This window comes from Pelodiscus sinensis, chromosome 2 (assembly GCF_049634645.1).
Source record: "Pelodiscus sinensis isolate JC-2024 chromosome 2, ASM4963464v1, whole genome shotgun sequence".
Classification (NCBI taxonomy): domain Eukaryota; kingdom Metazoa; phylum Chordata; order Testudines; family Trionychidae; genus Pelodiscus; species Pelodiscus sinensis.
Genome location: NC_134712.1, coordinates 87721366 through 87742820, shown reverse-complemented (window position 1 = coordinate 87742820; position 21455 = coordinate 87721366). Strand labels below are relative to the sequence as shown.

At 42.6% G+C, this 21455-nt stretch overlaps 1 protein-coding gene across 4 annotated transcripts in view; it reads right to left on the bottom strand.

Annotated features, from left to right (window-relative positions):
- The window catches only part of CEP192 (centrosomal protein 192), a 162700-nt gene that overhangs the window by 112546 nt on the left and 28699 nt on the right, over window positions 1-21455 (bottom strand). For all 4 annotated transcript variants that reach the window (XR_012901559.1, XM_075921011.1, XM_075921013.1 and 1 more), the window contains exons 7-15: window positions 13620-13774; window positions 11179-11313; window positions 10817-10916; window positions 7090-7172; window positions 5152-5482; window positions 4655-4810; window positions 4143-4207; window positions 3846-4049; window positions 3177-3303 (exon numbers count right to left, since the gene is read on the bottom strand). Coding sequence is in view for 3 of the 4 variants with exons in the window: in XM_075921011.1 (XP_075777126.1) it covers window positions 3177-3303; window positions 3846-4049; window positions 4143-4207; window positions 4655-4810; window positions 5152-5482; window positions 7090-7172; window positions 10817-10916; window positions 11179-11313; window positions 13620-13774 (1356 nt within the window). In the remaining variant the exon portion in view is untranslated. The remainder of the gene's footprint in view (window positions 1-3176; window positions 3304-3845; window positions 4050-4142; window positions 4208-4654; window positions 4811-5151; window positions 5483-7089; window positions 7173-10816; window positions 10917-11178; window positions 11314-13619; window positions 13775-21455) is intronic.

The window sequence follows — 21455 nt, the reverse complement described above, 5'->3', positions numbered from 1 at the left end:
ATCCATATGCTAGAAAAGTCTGACAATGGATTTTTTGCAGGTTTTGAGATCAATAAGTCAATGCACCAAAAGAGAGGTCCTGTGAGTAGACCTCCCAAAGCATATTGTAGCAAGCACTGCTTTGAAAAAGGAAGAGGAGGCTTTTAAGTCCTTTTATCGTGTGCTTGTCATCCTTTGGCCAGAGGTTCTTTGCATTAGTAACTGTTGCAAGGGAGATTGTCATGTCTTGTTAATGACAAAAACAGATGCCATCAACATGGAGATTATTTCTCGATATGTCCAAATTGGAGGGCTTGTTGGCAGTCTTTCCTTCACACAGAATTTTCTTCTATTACTATAAGGCTTAGTTCAATGAGGCATGGAAGAAAATAATCAAGTCTACCATTGTTTTATAATAGGAAACACTTGTCCAAGGGCATGTCTATACGGCAAGCTTATTTAGGAAAAAGCTATTCCAGAAGAGCTTATTTCGAAATAGCATGTCCACATTAGGAGTGTGCGCCTTGGACTAATTTTGAGGCTTCCCTGTAGTGCTGACACTATCTCGATTTCGAGCCCCAGGAGGCACTGGGGAGGAATAACTTAGAATGGCCTTGGTGAGAAACTATTTCGACATAGCAGCAGTGGAGTGTCCACATACCCCCTCTTCCGAAATAGCTTTTTTGGAAGAGACATTATTCCCCATGGAGTGAGGTTTACCAGAGTCAGAAAAAGCCCTCCTTTATTTCAATTTTCTTTCAAAACAACACAATTACTATGTGGATGCTAGTACTGTTTTTCCGGAATAATGGCTGTTATTCCAGAACAACAGTGCAGTGTAGATGCACCCGTAGTTTTGATTCACTTTCAGGATTATTTCAATAGCTATTATGATTCTCCTGGTCATTTTCTCAAGCAATTTTGGTGCAAGACTGTTGTTTATCGAGTTTCTCACCTCTATGATTGACACCAAAAGGGTATTGTCTTCCAAAAAGGAAATATATTTTTGGTTGACCTTGTGCTGCTCCTGGAGAAGGGAGTCAGGAAGGAAAAACTGAGCTGCATCCTAATAAGACAATGCGTATTAAACTTTTTTTTAGATTCTGGAAGCTTTTCCTTCTCTGAGCCATAGAACCACAGGTCTCTGGGACTTAATTCTGCAATAAGGAAAGAATCTGAGTGCGCCTGGTTCACTGCACCCCAGTCAAGTATTACATGAAGTGACCTATGGGACTGTTGCTTTAAAGGACAGTGTCTAAACTAAGGTCACAAATGTTCCCCCCCCCCCCCCCGTCTCTTCAGCTGTCCCACACAGGGAAGAGAAGGGTTAATGCACCCTTCAGAGAAGCTGTGTAGAACCTCTATTAGTAAGAAGAGAGCTTGGAGAGCTAACCAACAGGGGGAAAGCTTGTTAGGGCATCTCATCGGGGCAGGAAGGGCTCTATAAGAAGGGCTGCTCAGCAGAACAGAGGTGGCCTCTTCCTGGGCTGCAAGGGAGAATTGGCTACCTGATGAGAAATATCTTTGACAGAGAAGAGCTAGGCAGGGTTACAAGAGCAACAAGGAGCTCCAGCCTGACTGGCTGCCACACTAAAACCCTGATATGAAGGACAAAGGAGGTGCTGGGGTTATGGGAAGTGGTCCAGAGAAATAGATGACAGTATGTGGCTGGGTCATCCAAAGGGGAGTGGCTGCAGTATGGACTGTCACTTGCCACTGAGCTGAGTGGTTAGACTTGAGAATGCAGTTTGCCACAGAGGCAACTGGACAGACTAAGGACTGTCAGTCACCTGGAGGGGAAGGAACAACTGAGCAGGACACAGCCTGTAAGCCATGCTCACAAAAGGACACTTTGGTCTAGGGAGCAACGCAGGTCCAAACTGTGGAGACAGTATTGATGGCAAACATGACACTAGCTGAAAGCTAATTCCCAGAACAGCTAGCAGGTAATACGGTGGTGGTAAGTCACATCCCATTACACACCCTCATCTACCCTCTACTCACATACAAAAGCTTATTCTTCCCACTGCTTCAAAGAAGCTGAACAACATATATTATCACATGTTCTTAGTTATAAGTCTTACTCTTTCCTTGCCCTCTCAATGTCCACTGTCTTTCTAGATAGGGATCTAATTGTGTATTCTTGTGAAACAGTAGACATATAGATGTAAATAGTATTTTAGTAGTAAGAGGCTTAATAAGTGTTAAATATCTCAAAAAGATTCGTAAGACTTGAAAATTCACTTTCACGCAGTTTTCCAGGGTTCCTCGTCAGACGTTGAAATGGCCAGAACAATTCAAGTTTCTCTCAGACATTAAGACCATATAAAGATTGAAGAACACGCAATCTTACAAGAAAAAATAAATAGTGGTGAAATATATTTCAGTGATCACTCCCTTCAAAAATCTTCACTAATTCTAATCATAGTGATAGGACTATTCACATATAGCAGTGGTCACCAACCAGTAGATCGGGATCTTCTGGTAGATCTTGGAGCCTCTGACAGGTGATCCTGACTGGTTTGGCCAAAGGCTATTATCACGTACCGGCATTTGAGCTGCCCCTCCTGCGCATCTCTTGCCCTTTGCCTAGAAGCTGTCCCTTCAGGAACCTCTTGCTTGTTGTGCAGGGCAGGGCAGGGCGAGGAGGGATGCTGATGTCAAGGTGCCTCCTCTCCCACTTGGTATCCTAACTCCACAGAGCAGAGAGGGGGCACAACAGGACTTGGGGGGAGTTGTCTGGCTGCTTTTGGGAGTGGTGCGGGCCAGGACAGGGGTGAGCCTGCCTTCGCCCCACTGCTCTACCACCCAGGAGCCACCTGAGGTAAACAGTGCTCAGATGGAGCCCACATCCTGAACCATACCCAAGTCAAACTCCCTCCTGCACCTCTAACCCCAAGCACCACTGACTGCATGCAAATGTCCTCCCAGAGCTCCTCACATGCTCCAGATCCCTTAATCCAAGTCCAGAGCCTGCACCCCAATCCTCTGCCCCAGCCTAGTGAAAGGGAGGCTGGAATAAGCAGGGGTGGGAGCTCAGAGAAGGTGCACAAAGGAGGCGAAGCAAGGGTTGCAGTTAGATCTTGGATTGCACTTAAATTCAAAAAGTGATCTCATACATAAAAAGGGTGGGGACCACTGACATACCGCTACCAATTCACTAAATTGCCTCTACCGTTTTACCCATTTCATAGTACCTGGAAATAATGCATCAGAAATTTGTAAACTCTCTTTGTCAGAATTGCCTCTTGCTGCATCAGACTGCCTCAACAAAGCTACAGGGTGCCTTTTCTCTGGAGATGTAATATGATAACCAAAAGATGGCTGTAAAAAAAACAAAAACAAAAACAGTTAATGATTTTTTCTTAAGTATTGCAACGTTCCAAAGATATTCTGTAGCTCATTTAGCTAACATTTAAAAAAAAAAAAACCTACTTTCCCCCCATTTATTACCTTTTTATTTAGTTGAACTGATTTTTCTTGATATACCGCAGAAGAGGATCATCTCCACAGACTTTCAATGATCTTCCTGTATCTGGCCTACTTTTACTATATGCTATAGCCAAACATAGGATATCACTTTTCTAAAAAGTGAAAATTGAAATCCACTGGTAGTCAAAGTGGTCCTTCAAATAATATAAGGCATGTCCTATACCTGCTTTCTAAACTCCCAGCCTGGCATGCAAAACAATCCCAGTCTCTCTCACTTACTAGTACTGAATATTATTTGCAACTGGACCTTTCCAGAAGATCAGATTCATCTGGAAGCATTAGTTACAAATGCAATATAAGAACAGAGTTCCAGGTATGTTCCTCTTGTCCTTTTCTTCAGTTCTTTGCATTAAAATGATAACTTAGCCACATACCCTTCTCACATCACTGCCTCCGCCAAGACAGCCAAGAGCTTCTGATCTCTGACCAAAGAACTCGCCCAAAGACAAACGTAAGTAGCTAGCATCTTTACTAAGATCCGATGTTGTTTGGGATGCTTTCAGCAAGTTATAGCTATTGGCAGATTTCCATGAAGTATCCTCTATTTCCGATGTATTGTGTGTGTCTATTTTCTCTTCCTGTGTACAGAAAAATCATTTGGAATGTTGTTCAGACTAAACAGACCTCTGTTCAACAGTTCCAGGAAAGTTATATTTTATGAAGTCACTAACCTGCATAAATCTGTGCTCCCTCTCAAATTCTTCTTGATCATGTGCAATCTTGGCTACTGCTTCAGCTTTAAAAAATGAAATTAATTATCTGTTATAGCCCCGACATAAAACTGATATGCAATTGTAATTTTAAAATGTTTGCAGCACTTTTCCAAGTTAAATGACAAATTATTTCTGCTTAAGTTTTATGCATAGTTGCACATACTTTATTTTGTGATCCCACAATTCTGTGCCTATCACCTGAGATATCTACATTTGGACACATTTATGTAAGGGTCAACAGCTCCTTTAAACTGCAAGATGGAAGAGGAAGATGGAGACACAAGACATGGGAAAGAAGCCATTAGCCATCTAGTTGTTCCTTAGGAAATGTACAGGATCAGAGGTTTAATAAAGTTAACATTAGAGATGATGGTAGAACCAATCATTCCTATGTTCACATATATGAAAGAAAGCATTGTCTTAATTATACGCAGCCAAGTAGTTAATTGTACATGATAAAGATTACTTACATGCAGTTATGAAGTTCTCACTTATTTCAATGTTTGCAGGCAGATTTAAGTCTTGCTCTTTATCAAATGAGGTATAATATGCCAGGTCCGTCACCCATTTTCCCTCTTCATTTTGGTAGACAACACTATGTGGTGGGCCATTGGGGTCATAAAATGCTGAGTGTAATTTAGACCAAGAAGAAGAGGTTAAAAAAAATGCAGTCTTAAATTCTAGCAATGTTTGCTGGTTAGTTACATTTTCTAACTTGTAATGTATGTTACTGGAATTGAAATAACTTTTATAAACCATACATACTCCACAATTTAAGTGATTTAATATATTAAATACTATTGATAAATAATGAAGCTCAAAATTTCTTCTAGTTAAATTGACTTAGATCTTTTCTAATAATCTTCCAGCATATTTATAAAAAAGCTAAACTTGCAATAGAGTTCCCTCACCAAACAAGCCAGTCTTGACTCTTTTGCCCTAATGGGCTATTTCTACAGCAACTGACCTTCTGTTGTATCCTGATATTCACTTGTTCTACTATCAGCAGTTGGAGACAGGTAAGTATCAGCCAGTCCAAGTTCACACTCACTAACTGGACTTTTATCACTCACAGTGGCATTTTCATTAACAGGATTTGTGTCATACACAGATATACCATCTATTGAATGATATACTTCTTCAGCATCACGTGAAAAAGCATGACATAAGTAAGAGGATTGTTTCCTCCCCTCTAAAATAGTATCGGAAAGATCAGCCACAGTCTTATTGATGTTCACGTGCTGAAGATATAACGAATCTAATCCGAATTCAGCAATGTTGGTGGAATTCAGTACATCCTTAAGAAAAAAAAAAAGTACAAAAAGTAGTTAGCACTTTGTATGTACACAAACAAAACTAGCAAGCCTTTGAAGATAGATTTGACTATAAACCATTTATGTCCAGTTTATAAAGATTAGTTTTAAATAGCAATTGAGTACAGAATGAACATTTAGAAGATATGAACTAAGGTCACCAAATAAAATTAACCAACAGCACATTTTAAAAACAGAAGTAGTATTTCTTCACACAACACTCAGTCAACCAGTAGAACTCGCTGCCAGAGGACGTTGTGAAGCTCAAGACTACAAAGGTTCAAGAAAGAACTAGATAAATTCATGATGGTTAGGTCTGTCAATGGTTACTAGCTAGAATGGCCAGGGATGGTATCCCAGCCTCTTTGTCAGTGCTGGCAATAGGGGATGGATCACTTGATTACCATTCTCTGGGGCAGCTGGCATTAGATATGGTCAGAAGGCACTATATTGGGCTAGATGGATCATTGGTCTGACCCAGTATAGCTGTTCTTATGTAAACTAAAATTAAAATCTTTTAGTCTATTTTTTGTAACTATTTAACTTAGTCATTACTCACATTAGCATGCTGTTTTACTTGGGTTACAATGCCATTGATAATGTTGCAGTCACCTTACCACCACTTCCTCTTAAGACTATAATAATGAAGTGAAGATCAACATATACAATTAAAAGCATGACAAAAATCCCGGAACTTCGTAGTCAGAATTATATTTAACAGAAATTGAAACAAGCCAAACTGTGAAAATGCATAGGTCAGAGACAAACAACTTCAACTCTGCCCTGGAGTAATGCTGTGCAATAACCAAACAATTGCGATTAAGACAATTTAGTGTTTGTGGCAGCACATTACTTTTTTCATACTCTTCTCTCTTCAGGGGGTATTAAGCAACAATGTTATTAGTGCTATCCTGAAGCTACATTTAATATAGGTAAGAAGGGACACATTAAGCAGGCTTCATTGAATCATCTCATCCTAAAATTACACCCCAGATGTCTTGTGCCAGATTGCCACAAGTACAAACAATCAAGAACGAGGAGGAGGGAAGGATAGAGACCATACCGATCTGTAGTCATCAAATACAATTATACCTGTATACAAGAGATCATTTTTATAGAAAAGCTATTTTGAAGCCTCCCTGGAATATTTCAGAGTGCTAAAGACCTGTATTTATTATAGTCACCTAAAGAGGACCCATCTCAACCAACTCTTCTTCCCCTCTTCTAGAGTCTTCCCTCCAAGAGGAGACTCAAAAGTACAGTTCCAGAAAACTGTACACAACAGCCAACTGGGCTTTGGCTTGGAGGAGCACAGGGACAGAAAGAATGAGAAGATATAGACCAGCTATAGATCTCTTCCCTGCTTGTCACTGGAGGAGCAATATCCCCTTCTGCTTCACATCCCAATTACAGAGCCAAATACTATATTTATCCACACGTGGAGTTGCAAACACATTACCAAAGATCCCACAGTGATAATCGTCAGAAAAATCAAGACAATTTTACACAGACTTATTGGAAGTATTTAAACAATCAAAAAGTTTGCATTTTTTCTTGGCTGTACAAAAAGCAGTTCCTCAAAGTTGTGTTACCTCATTATGTATGTTAGAGGGAAATAGTGGTACCGAAGCTGTTCCTTCACTTTCATTACCAAGATGTCCAAACTCACGACTTCCTGCAGCATATGAGAAATCATTTAAATTAATATTAACAAACCACTTAATCTGCTGTGAGAACACTAACAGAGTAGTTCACTTTGGAAAGATAACATGAGGTAGTTTTAGCTCTCTTGTAACTCAGTAAGGTTCAATGATTTTAAGAACTGATCTTTTGAGTTGTCTAAACTAAATGGCAATGCTATTTACATTGCTAAGTAAAACACAAGTGTAGGGGTTTTAACTTGGCAAATACAGACAGGTGATTTTCTCCTTTCTGGTATTAATATGACAAAAAGATAAAGGATTGTAAAAATGTAACTTTTGGGTTAGTGAAGATCAATAGATGCCAAAGGATTTCTCTCAGTTTTTATGCGCATGACATTAAAATATTGGTACATGACTATCTCCAGAAAATGTGCCATGACCTACTTTCCCATTTGGTTTCCATCAGAAGTTGGGTCTGTTTTGTTCAGTTAGCTGTGACTTAAGAGTCTAAAAGTTGCTGAATTATTTTCTATTAAAATTTTCTCTTGCATATGGTAAGTTCATGATGTATATAACATGCAGTATCTCTCTCATTTGTGATATCTTCAAAGCAACATTCTTCAGATGCAGTTGTAGTTCTAAATCATTTAGGGTACGTCAAGACTACATGCCTCTGTTGTCAGAGGCACGTAGATTAGGCTACCAGACATAGGAAAATGAAGCGGCGATTTAAATAATCGCCGCTTCATTTAAATTTTCATGGCTGCCGCACTGAGCCGACAAACAGCTGATCAACTGTTTGTCGGCTCAGTGTGGCAGCCATGTAAATTTAAATGAAGCGGCGATTATTTAAATCGCCGCTTCATTTTCCTATGTCTGGTAGCCTAATCTACATGCCTCTGGCAACAGAGGCATGTAGTCTAGACGTACCCTTAGAGAGGATCTTCCAATTCACCTATGAGTCCTTATTTGGGGCACTGCATAATGACGTGTTTGATGGTTTGAATGTTTTCACCAAAGACACATAAAGGGGAGTCTTGGGTTTTTCCCCCCTTGTGAATTAAGTAGCACATCTTCCATGGTTTGATCAGATAACAGTTCAATGAGAAGGGGGAGAAAAGAGTCAGGTGTATCTTCCCATTGGAATACAAGAAATGATGCACCCATGCCTGAAGCATTAGCTGGCATCTGTTGTGTTATACCTTCCTCAGGATTCTGAGATTTAAGATGAGAAGAAACATATAGGAGACCTCCCATACACAGAAGAATCAGAAACATGTTTACCAGATGTGATGGGGCAGCCTAGCCCCCCACTGACCAAGGGGGAAGCCAATGGGCCTGCTGGGCAGAGAAGGCCCCTCCCCCACAGTAGTGCTGGGCATGCTCCAACTGCGGGCCAGGTATAAAGGCCAGGGAGACAGCTCAGTTGGGGCTGGTCTCTGGGGAGAGAGGAACTTCTGCTCAACCTCCAAAGCCCCAACCGGACCAGCCACCGGAGAGAGAGCCACCGGACCAAGAGCCATCGAGCCTGCAGCCTCCGCCGCAGAAGTCCCTGGGCCGAGCACAACCGCAACGATGACCATGGTGGGCAGCCCACCCAGCCACTGGGGATGCCCTCGTCAAAGCCACCCCAGACATCAGGCCTACCAACGTCATTGCCACTGCCAGCCCAGCACCTGCAGGTGGGATTGCCGTCGGCTGTGAAAGCTGTGAAAGGAAGCTCTGAGGTTAGAGCTTGGAGTTTTGACACTCTTCTAGCTGATGTGCTCACCACCAAGAATGCCACTTTGAAGACCAAGCAGCTAAAGGCTCAAAAGATGATGCCCCCATTAATTTTGTGAGGACAAGGTTAAGGTCCCAGGGAGGAACTTGTTGGCACACCTGCAGGTACAACCTATCTAGGACCTTCAGAAAGCAACATACAATTAGACTGCCAAAAAACTGACTTGCCTTGAGTACCCAGGTGAAAAGCAGAGAGCTACCAGGTGGACCCAGACAGATTATATAGATAAACCCTGTGTCCTGAGAGCCAGCAAGTAGTGCAGTATGACTGGGACCAGAGTGTCCATCAGGGCTGTACCTTTCTGAAAGGATAAAAAAACCGATTCTACTTGGCCACATAAATGACCCTAGTGGAGTTTTCCTACTGCCCAAGAGCACCTCCTGCACTGATTCTGAACACTGTTGCTCCACCTGTGTTAACTATGGAGTTCCCAGGCCGTTAGGTGGAGGGAAGAGAATTTACCATGGTTCTAGATAATTAAGTCTGGGAACATAGGAAGAGCTATAGAGTCCATCATTGAGAATTCCGAGAGAGAGTGGTGAACCGATGCTGACAGGACCAGGCTGGTATTGCCTCATCCTAAGAAAACTCTGTGCATGAGAGGAGAGGAAGGAAAGGCATACATCAAATGGGACATCCAGGGTACCTAAAAGGTGTCCCCTAGAGAACTCTTATGTAGGGATACCCAAAATCTGTGGAAAACAAATAGGGCTACACCTGCCCTGAAAGACCACTCGTGAAAGTAGAAAACTCAGCTGAGCCAGTTCACCAACATGTTCTGAATTCCTGGAAGGTACATAGCCCCCAACTGGATGGAATGTTGCAAACAAAACTCCCACAGAGGGGACAAGCACCACACTATTTAAGTCAAACATTGCTCTGTGTTGTCAGTCAGGACTCAAACACACTTGCCTAAGTTAGGAACATCTGACACGAGACCTTCCACCCTTAGCTCCCTGACGATAATTCCCAAGACCACATATCTTGAGTCCTTAGGTCTCCCGTATGCGTTTCCCAGCCCATTTCAGGTAATAGACTAAAATGTGCGGTACGGCAAACTGCACTCTACTCCCTCCTGAAGCCACCAAGTGAAAGAGTGCATGACTTCAGGGAAATCATGACCTCCATGGCCAGCAGGTAGTGGGTGGGGTTATGCACCTGAGTTAGCCATGCTTGTAGTGGCTATAGCCTTAGACTGGGGTGTTGCTAGACATATGTACGTGATGCCATGTGGCCCAGAAGCCTCACAATTCCTGGCCATTGTAGCTGGGAAGAACTGTCCAAGTGTTAGGATATTCCTTATTGCTAGGAACTGGGGTCATGGAAGAGAGGTCCTGGCCTGGGTTGAGTCCAACAAGGCTCCCACAAACAATCTGCTGCATGGGGACAAGGGCAGACTTGGCCTCATTGAAAATGAGCCTTGAGCAGAGAAATGTAGTCCTTGACAGTTCTATATGATCTACACTATTTTTCTCTTTTCTGTGAGGAAGGAAAACACTGCTGTAACTACATCTTCAGTCAAGGATGACAGAAAAAGAACGGAGGGAAACTTGCACCATGCATGCACCCAACAGACAAGAAAAGTGCAGATGGCAACTACACATGCACTTTGGGAAGACACTGCTAGGTAAAAAACTTCAACCAGTGGTGTGAGGACACACTGAGACCTGAGAGGAGCACCCACAGGAACACCACTCAAAGAAGAATTTACTGTGGGTGAGAAGAGGTTTATTTGCCTAGCAAAATTTTAAGAGGTTTGAAATGGAAGTACAATCTCAACTATATTTTAGTGCCTTCCCTGTGACAAGGTTATCAAGTAGTGCACATCAGCAATTTATGAACACAAGCTCTAAACTTATCTAAAGGAAGTACACAACTGTTAAATACTTGTACCTGCTACAAGTGGACCAGTAACTTGATCCTCTGCGGAAGACTCATCACAACTATTGCCTTTTAGTCCAGGTTTAAAGCTTGTATTGTCAGCTTCACATATCTGTTCATGAAAAAGGTTCACAGATACAAAAACTACATCACAAAATTAGTCACGTTAACAGTAAATAGTTTACAAAGTAACACTTGTAGTGCAAAAGTTTAAGATTAAGAATTATTCAATTTTAATCAACTTTTTGATGAGAAATACTATCCCTCTATTACTTGTCACTTACCAACTTTCAGGTTTCTGTTCCAAGGGAGGTTATTTAGATACTGAAGTCAGTTTTATAATGATCAGAACATTCTACATACAAAGGTCTTACCCTTCTTGGCAAGAAGAATGATTCTCTTTGCACAGGATGCCCATATTTCTCCAATTCACATGATTCTTCATCACTAGCAGTGGCAGAATCCACTCCTGTGGCAGCTTGGTGAATTTCAGGCACTTCAAAATTCTCCTGCAGCATTAGCATTTATAATTCAGCTAGAGTAACACTGAATTTTTCTTGCACTGTCATCATCAAAGCAAAGTACTTCATTTGGCCAGAAGTACACTATTCACTTTCATGTTATAATTCCCAATGTTAATCTGATATTTCCTGAGGGAATTAGGCATTACTGTGAGTGCACAGAATTCATGGTTCCCACAGATTTCTTTGGTTCCTTGCAAAAAAGCCTCCCCAACTTCTGACAGAGAAGAAAAGGGAAGCTGCAAGAACAGTCATGAGTCCTTCCCTTCTCCCCCAGGTAGCACATGTGATTTTGGGTGCCCAAAGCTGCCAGTAGAGATATAAATCACCATCAGGCGCTGTAATGTGAAAGACACTCTGTCCCTCTTACTTGCTATCATAACACAATTGGCATTGAAGGGCCATGTTTTAGAATGTGTGACACAATGTACCCCAGGACAAACTGGGACCTTTTGGAATTGCTGCTCTACTAACTACTCAGATAGGCTGGCCTCTTACCCTGTACCACCGGTGACACTCAGCCAGCCCTTCTGGTCTCTATTATCATTCAACATGATAGATGGTGCCACACATCCAACTGAGTACTTAAGTGCTTTACCTAGGTTACTCATGGACCAACAATGGAGGCACCAGCCAATTTCCCCACTCCATAGTATTGCACTCCTACTGGAGTATAAATCCAGAATTATGAAGTTATGCACTGCACAGGGACTTGATTGATATGATGCAAACTCAATCATGAGTCCCCTATCACTCAATGTGGGTAAATATGAACAAGCCTTTATTAATAGAGCTAAAATTCCCGAACGCTTTATTCAAAAAAACCACACACCAACAACACAGAATAAGATAAAATTGAAGACAGATTAACTACAGAAGGATAGATTTTAAGTAATAAGTGACAGCAAACAGATCAAGGCAGATTACTTAGGAAATAAACCAACACCATGTAAGCCTAATAAAGTAGACATGATTTGAATCACACAGGGTGAAGACACCCTGATTGATGATACAAGGAGGCTTACAGATTGAGGAAGAGGCAGCATTTACTTTGCAGCCTGGGTACCTTGTTAACCCTCCCATACTTTATGAAAATTGGCTTATGAATATGCATAACTTCAAGACACTTTAGGCAAAATGCATCATGTAACAGATCATTTTTAAAGTTATGATTTTCTGAATATGTATAAACTATTTTTGCACATGTAATGTAAGTGACGATAGAAATGTGAAGCATGAGCCTGTTTCATTAATCTAAATTTTTTAATGAAAGATGCTAGGGGTTCTTAATTCTTGATCCATATTGCAAAGGCCAATTTAAAAGGGTCACCTTTTTTTAAATGCCCACCCCCTCCCTTTTTTTTTATTGCTAGTTTATTGTCAAAGAATCATCCCTTCCCTGATGAGCTCCTTGACACCCTACAGAGAAGAAAGAGCTCTCGAGACAGATGCTTATAGTTTTCTTCTTTAGGAGAAACAGCCACAGTAACAGAACTGAATCCACAGGTTCCTCTGCCATTAGTGCCCACTAGTGGTAAGAAGAATACCAGGAAAACACACAGGAGGAAGACAGAGGGAGAAATGATATAAAAGGAAAAGTGTAAACGAAGAAAAAAGCTACTGTCAATAGTGCCCCTGTTGGAAACAACATGATCATGTCTCATCAGTTATTTCAATACATTTCCAGAATCCTTAACGACAACCATCTGCCAGCCACTTAAGCTATGCCTAACACCACTATTCCTGATGTCAGTATAAATTGTATCACTCAGGGGTGTGAATAAGCCACTGCCCAAACAACATACGTTACACTGACCTAGGCACCAGCCTGGACAGTGCAGTATCAGCAAGAGAGTGTCTCCCATTGACTCAGAGCAGCTACACTTTCTAGTATAGCCATACCCTAAATCAACTCTCCTTCCCTGCTACTACCGTGTACATAGGAAATAAAGTAATTGACTTCTACAACTGTTCTTAGCTCAATGCACTAGGAAGAAAAAGAAAGCCAGGAAGACAGTCTGAATAGCAGGCTGCTTATCCCCTTTGTATCTTTTCCTTCATAAAGGAAATCTAAAGAGGAAACAGAACGCAAGAAATTTAGAATGAAATTAAGTTATATTTTTATATCACGCCTTGAAAATAATAGGATAAATCCTTTTGCTAAAGGATATTTTTATAAACTGCTGGAAGAAGTGAAAATCATCTTTTAGTATTCATTAGTTAACAGTCAATATCACACAATCTTAAAAGTCTTTAAGTGTATGGAGCCTTCAGCTATGCTGGCTTAGGTTTACCTGATTTAAGCCACTTTCAGGCGGCTTCAATGCTGTACTACATTCCAAAAGTTCCAGTCCTTCACAATCACTTCCTGGCATTTCTGGTGGCACCAGCTGTTTGAAATAGGCCTCCAGTTGGTTATCATAGAATTCTTCATCGTCAATATCATCATCTATTGATAGCACGGAAAAGGATTAATAAAAGTTTATTGCTACAGATCTCTGATCCTCGTTACCATAGCATTGGTGCACCTCACAATGTTCAATGTACTGATCACCGCAACACCCTTACGAAGCAGGGAAAAAAGGAGTTACTCAACTCATGCAGTAACAACTGTTCTTGGAGAGGTGTGTGGCTATTCCACAGTTGGTGACAGGTTGCCCGAAGCCGCAGACTCAGAGCCCTGCAGAGCAGTTTCCCCCCGCTGGGCTGTGTGCGTGCAGGAGGCATCTCATGGCATTCATGCCTCAGCGCCTGGGATGCGCAGCCCCACGCCACCTTCAGTTCCTCATCTACACCAGAGTGACTAAGACTCCGAGTAGAGAGGAGGAAAAGAGGACTGTGAGGCACCCACGGGATGCACATCTTGAACAATCATTACTGCACGAGGTGAGTAACTCCCTTTTCTTCAAGCGATGTCCCCATGGGTGCTCCACTGGTGGTGACTACAGAGCAGTGTTTGACTTTGGATGATTGGAGTCACTGTTTGGCGCTGGTGGACAAGACTAATCAGCCACCACTGAGTCAGATGCCAGTTGTGGTAGGATCGCATAATGTTTGGCTACAGTGCAGTCCGATGACCATGTGGCAGCATGGTAAATGTCTCTGATGGGGACATAGTTCAAGACGACTATGGAGGCTGCTGCAGCACGAGTGGAATATGCTCGTGGTGGGTTCTCTGAGGTCTATAGGTAAGAGTGTGCCATTTGACTATGCAAGTAGATATCTATTTCAAGATGTGCTGGGTTGAAATTGGTGTACCTCTGGAGCATTCAGCAATAGAAATAATAAGTTGTTGAGACTTACGAAGGCTCATATTCTCTCTAAAAAGAAGGCCAGTGTTGTCAAATTTCCAAAGCATGCAACATCGCATCTCTAGGGGATGCATGGGACTTAGTATTACCTACTTCTTCCCAATGGGTTAATTCACGTGAAATGCAGTTCAAGTGTTTGGTAAAAAGGAAGGGTTGTGTCTCAACATAACTCTGTCCTTTGTGAAGACTTTATGGGGGGGGGGGGGGGGGAAGAGAGGTTCTGCCATAAAGCTCCAAACCCACCAACTCTCCTTACTGTGGTGATAGCTAGTAGAAAGCAGACCTTCATAAAAAGGGAGGAAAGTGAAACAGTAGCCATAGGTTCAAAGAGAGGTCTGGTCAAGCAATCTAGGATGAGATTTGCGTTCCATGATGGCAGTGGAGCCCTAAAAGGTGGGTATGGGTTATGGAAACCTTTAAGGAATCTTCATGTGACTGAGTAAGGAAATATATAGAGTCAATCAACAAGATTATGGAATACAATTATTGCTGACAAGTGGACTTATGGAGGAAAGGGATAGCCAGATGTCTTGAGTTCTAGTATATAGTCCAGGATGATACTGAGTGAGGACATGCAAGAGTCAATCAGTGATCTCTGGCACTACAAAGAAGCATGTCCATTTTTGTAGGTAATTCTTTCTTGTAGAGAGCCTCCTGCTGTGGAAAAGAATATCCTTCACCTGCTGAGAACATCCGGTCTCTAGTTCCCAGAATGAGATAGAAGCTATGCTTGAAGATGGAGAGTGTGTGGTTGGGAGAATGGAGCATCTTCCCAAGATTCTTGGAAAGAAGGTCATGCTGGTATGGAAATGGGTAGAAAGGCTGTATTGATAATTGGTGAAGGTATGGGAATCAGGTTTGCCTCGCCCAAGATGGGGCTATTAGGATGAAACCTACCTTGTCTGTGCAAATCTTGGAATGAGTGGGATCAGGGAAAAGCATAATGCAATGGGGCACTCCACCAAATTAGGAATGCATCTTTGAGGAAGCCTTTGCTGATCCCTGCTCGGGAGCAAAACTGGAGGCATTCAGTGTTCTGGTAGGAAGCGAAGAGATCTATGGGTGGTCGACCGCATCAGGAGAAGACTGTAGTTATGAACTTCAGATGCAGTTCCCATTCGTGATCTATGGAGAAACTGTGGCTCTGCAGCAGCATTGACGACTCCAGATAACTATGATGCCATGAGCGTAACCCAAGCGCAGATGCATCAATTCCACAAGCAGAGAATGATAACATGTGCTGCCTTGTCTGTTTATGTAAAACATTGTGGAGATATTGTGCATTAGGTTCCTGACTCTACGATTAGAAACTCTGGGAGGCACTTCTCACTGCTCTGATCTCCAGAAGATTAGATGTGCAGCAATGTCCCGTGCGGAGACCATTTGCTCTCAACTACATGATCACACAGATGAGCAACCCAACCCAGTAAGTATGCATCCGTTGTGATTTGCACAGTGGGCTGACACTGGCGAAAGGGGACCCCTGTGAGAAAATGGTCTGCTAATGTCCACCATTGTATAGAGGGAAGTAGATCTGGGGGCATAGTAACTCTCTTGCGTAGCAGATGATGGAATGGAGTATAGATGATGGAACGGAGAGATCAGCAATGTAATTGGGCATGTTGGATTACATAAATAGTTGCGGACATCTGGCCCATCAACAGCAGGAAGGCAAGTATTATGGTAGATGGACTCGTGGATAGGATACATATAAGATCTTGGATGGCTGCAAAGTGTTGTCGAGATAAGTGTGCTTGGGCTGAAACTGAGTCTTGCCAGGCTCCAATGAACTCTATGTCCTGAACAAATTGTAGTGTTAATTTCTGTTCACTGATGAAGAGACTGAGGCAATCGAATAGAGCTTTGGACACATGTATCATGAAGGTAGTTTCCTCACATAACCATCCTTTTATTAGGCAGTCATCAAGGTATGGAAAGATGATTATGTGCTGTTGTCATAAATACACTGTTGCTAAGGCTAGAACTTTTGAAAAATACTCGAGGAGCAGAGGAAAGGCCGGAAGGTAGGACCTTGTACTGATAGTGATCTGCCTCTAGTATGAAGCAGAGGTAATGCCTGTATGCGGGGCGTATGGCGAGGTGGAAATAGGTGTCCTGTAGGTCAAAGGCTCCCCTCAATCCAATGCCGGAATGGTTGTGGTTAGCGTGCCCATCTGGAAGCATTTTTTTTTTCTGAGATTTGTTCAATTTGTGGAGATCAAGGATCCATCTCCAACCATGTTCTTCTCTCGGTTAGGAGGTAGAACCCTCGAGGGTTCAAACAGAACCCTCTTCCATGGAACTGCTTGGGTTCCCTCTCTATGAGGCCCAACAGCAGGAGTCCATCTGTCTCCTGTCTTAGTAGATTCTCATGAGACGGGTGCCTTAAGAGGGATGAGATAGGGTAGGGGAAAGAGAAGTAAAGGTGATAACGTATCCAGTAATCACAGATTATCTCCAATACCCAATGGTCACATGTTATGGTCTCCAACTGTGGTAAAAAGAGGTATAACCAGCAGGTAAAACAATGGCACAGTTGTGAAGGCACTGAATTGTGACCCTTGATCATAGTCTCAAACCTGCCACTTTGAGGACTGGGTAGTGGAAGGGCAGCCCTGACTGGAACCTCTCCACTTTGGTCATTGTCTCAGGCAGTTATCTTCATATGACCTTTGTGGTGGTCGGTTATATTGCCCATACCTGTTGCAGTTGCATAGGGTGTGTTGATAAGGCAAGGTATACATGCCAAGGATACACAGCATGGTTTGTGAGTCTTTGCTGCTGTTTAATACCTCCTCAGTTTTGGCTGCAGAGAACTTTTGTTCATCAAACAGGAGATCCTATACTTTGGACTGAAACTCATGGGGGACCCTTAGAGCTATAGCCAGAATACTCTGCACATAACCATAGCCAGGGCTGTTGCTCTAGTAGTGGTGTCTGCAACATCCAGCAATGTCTAAAGGGCTGTGTTGACCATAGTATTGCCCTTATGCACTTATAGCTTTCAGGACAGGTTTCTGAGTTGGGAATATGCTCCATGAGCTCTCTCAATTTTGAGTAGTTGTCAAAGTCATGATTTGCTGGAAGGGCTGAATAACTAGCGATTCTGAGTTTCAGTGTAAAGAAAGAGTATCATTTTCTCCCAAAAAGATCCAACTCCTTATGGTCCCATTCTTGATTTCCAGCTCTATAGTGTGGCAGCTTAGATATATGCTGTGCCAACTCTACGACCAGGGAGTTTGGTTGGGGGTGCATGAATAAGAACTCCATGGCCTTCGAAAAGACAAAGTATTTCCTGTCAGCTCTTTTGTAGGTAGGCTGGATGGATGCAGGAGTTTGCCACAGCTGATCTTATGTCTCCATAATTGCCTCAATGGGCAAAGCAACTTTCCCCTGCATCGTGGGGTGTAAGTTTTTTTAGCAAGCAGTGCTGTTATTCCTGCACTTCTTAGACTGGAACTTGCTGGCTTGCTGCCACTCTTTTGAACAGCAGTTGGAACGGTTTAAGATCATCCGTTGGGCATATGTCCGATGGTATGATCGCCTCATCAGGTAATAACGAACAATTATCTGTTGGACATGTCCAGTACATCAGAGTTTGGATCCCTATCAATGATCTGTCCACCTCCTCTTCTGAGTCTTTGGGTGGCAGGAGGGGACGAGGAAGAGACAGACACCTTTTAGCTGGTTTGAAGATGTAGTAGACCTGTGCCTGTATGGGTCCCAGTGCTCCCAGGGTGGCCACTGTGGAGGGGGATATGTCTATTGTGGGCACCAGGAGGGATGATGAGAACTGTCCTGGTAGTAATGTGACCACAAGCCCATACAGGATGAGCACATACAGGATGATCATCAATGGCTAGAACACTATGTTGAGACAGTACTGGAAATGTAGTAAGACATGGAGAGCTGTGTGTTGTAAATGGTGCTGGGGATGGGTTTCTGGAGGCAGGGTGCAAATGGCAATGCTTGCCCTGGCTACTGTTATCCAGTCAGGCGTTATCCATACCACTTATGGATTTAATTCTGGTGCGTGGGGGGCTGAAGGTGGCAGCATTGGAATTGGTGCCATTTTAGTTGAATGTGCCGATTTTGTCTGCAGGGCCGTGGCTTTTGGTGGTGCTGGGTCCCAATGTGATGCTGGAGCCACAGACTGCCAGAGAGGCATGCACCGGTGCCGATATCTGTTTTGGCTGTGAGCCACACCTTCATTTTTTGGTGCTGTGGTACTGATATACCTGCTAGCTCTAGGGAAAGAAAGAGGGAGAGAGCATGCTGTGGAAGTTCTCTTTTTAGAAGACTTCCTGGGCATCAGGGGAAGCGGCTTGTTTCTTAGTGGAGCCCCCTTGTAATTGGGAGGTATGTTGTTCCTCTGCAGGCTGCATGGCTTTTTTCAAACAGTATTGTTCTGACGCGGAGCTCTATCTTTTCTGGCTTTCGCTGTCAAACTGCAGCAGGCGTCGCATTTTGCAGAATATGGGCTGCCTCCAAACAGCAGATGCACAGGGAATGGCCATCTGACACTGGCATGGGCTTGCAACATTGGTCACATTTCTTGAAGCCCAAAGAGTCCAACGTGTTAAGTTCACAGCTCTCTTGATTTTTCATCTTTTTTTTTTTTTTAAACCACACCAAGCTAAATCTGAACAAGGGAAACTATTAACAATATCTAACAAGAACTCACTAAAACTATTAAAACCATGGACTACTAATCGCTGAGGTAAATAATTTGAGCAAGAGGATGAAGCTCCGTCTGCAAGTTAGGGCAGTTAAAGAGGAACCAAGGGGGAACAGGAGGTGTCAAGCCACATGCACATATGAGGCCCAACTGGGGAAACTGCTTTGGAGGGCTTCAATATGTGGCTCCGGTCAATCTGCCATCAATAGTGGAGCATCCACAGGGACATTACTCGAAGAAGAAACACTATTAGCCCCATGTTATCAGAAAATGGAGGCAAAGAAACTAGGATTTACCGAGTTACACAAGAAAACTACCGTGAAACAATTGGACCTAGATCTGTAGCTGGTTGGGTTCTGGATTTTTTTTATAAAATGTCTTGTCATCAAAACAAAAACTTGGCTGAAAAGGATTGGTTTTCATCAGTTTCTAAACTCAAAAATTTTGAAAAAGATTCAAAGTTGTCTAAAGATATTTTGGCAATTTCTAAATACTTGAACTCTGCACTGTTACTTTGAAATTTAGGATAGTTATAGTACAACGCTTTTTTTTTTTTAAATACAATGGTGAAAAATGAAACCTAGCTATTAAGTTGATCATCAGGAGCACCATCTGCCTAAAAACAACTTGTTTTTTCATCCCATGAATGTTCTGTAAACTCTTTCTACTCCTGAACAGAGATGTAAGACTAGTGCCTTGACTAGTTGCTCCCACTCTCCCCCTCCCTTCCCCCCCACACTCTCCCACACTTGCTGCCTCTATCAGGCTCTTAATACATTTAAAAGGCAGAACGAAAGCAGGGTAGCACCCTGGGAGCTAACTCCACTGCCGCTCCCTGCTTATCAACTAGTCAAAGGAAAGTCCATTGACTAGTTGATTAAATTCAATTTAGCATTCCTATTCCTGAACCAGAATGAAAAAAAATATTACAAATGCTCTCAAAAGCCCAAATATTTTTTCAGTTTAAGTCAGTTGAAACATTTACATATATTTTTAGTTACTTTTAGAAATTATGCTAAAGATTAATTGGATAGCACTTTTAGGACTATCCACCATTGTTTTAGTACCTAACTCAAGTGGTAGCTATCATGAAGCATGCCTCTATGCTCCATTAGACAGCTGTGCTGATCTGCACTGGTTGACTCAGACCTGTGGGGCTCAAGCTAAGGGTCTGTTTAACTTCATTGTAAGAGGTTGAGATGAGAGCTGGAGCTTGGGCTCTAGGACAGGGGTGGAGAAACTTTTTGGCTAGGGATCACTTATAATAAACATCAGTCAGGGGCTGCACACAAGTGAAACAAAACATACAGCTCTGACCAGGAAGGCTGGGGGAAGCCCTGAGCCCCAGGGGTTGGATCCACAGACTCCCCCCCGACCATACATTCCACACCCCTGCTCTAGGACCTACAAGACAGGAAGGTCCTAGAACTAGTACTAAAACTCAAGCACTAATGGCTGCACTGCAGTTTAACAGCCCAAGCCCCACAAACCTGAGTCAGCTGGCACATACCATGTGAAACCCAAACCCTCTATCCTTGTGTGGTCTCCTACTAGAAAGCTTATAATGTCTGCAATTGTAACATCAACTGAATATTTTAATGCATAAAAAGGTAAAACTTTTACAATTGTTGCAAAATATATTTTAAATATTACATTATTGCCCTGCAATTATAAAATGTTTATAGTATTTTTTTTTCCCCCCAGAAAACAACTTTTGGGGGAAAAAAAAAAAAAAACACCGAATAGTCCTGTGGCACCTTAGAGATTAACATATATAATAAAGATATTAAATACTGAATAATTTACTAGTTGAGTAGTCAATGGAATTTCCATTGTCTATCAGCATTTTCGCATTCCTCCTTTGAAATGAGCATGGACTCTTGTATATTTCAAAGGAGGAATGCGGAACTCCATGTGCAGCCTTGGGCCAGCGAGAAGTCCTGCTGACTCCGGGCTGTACGTGTCGTGCCAACTTTGAAATGTACAAGAATCCCCAGTGGGGGCTCATGCATTTCAAAGCGGAAGCGCCATCATGTAGCCTGGGGTCAGCGTGGGACTAAGAGTCCCCCACAGATCCCAAGCTCCGTGCTGCGCTGCTGCTTTCGAAGTTCACGCAGAGCCCGAGGTCAGCTGGGGACTCC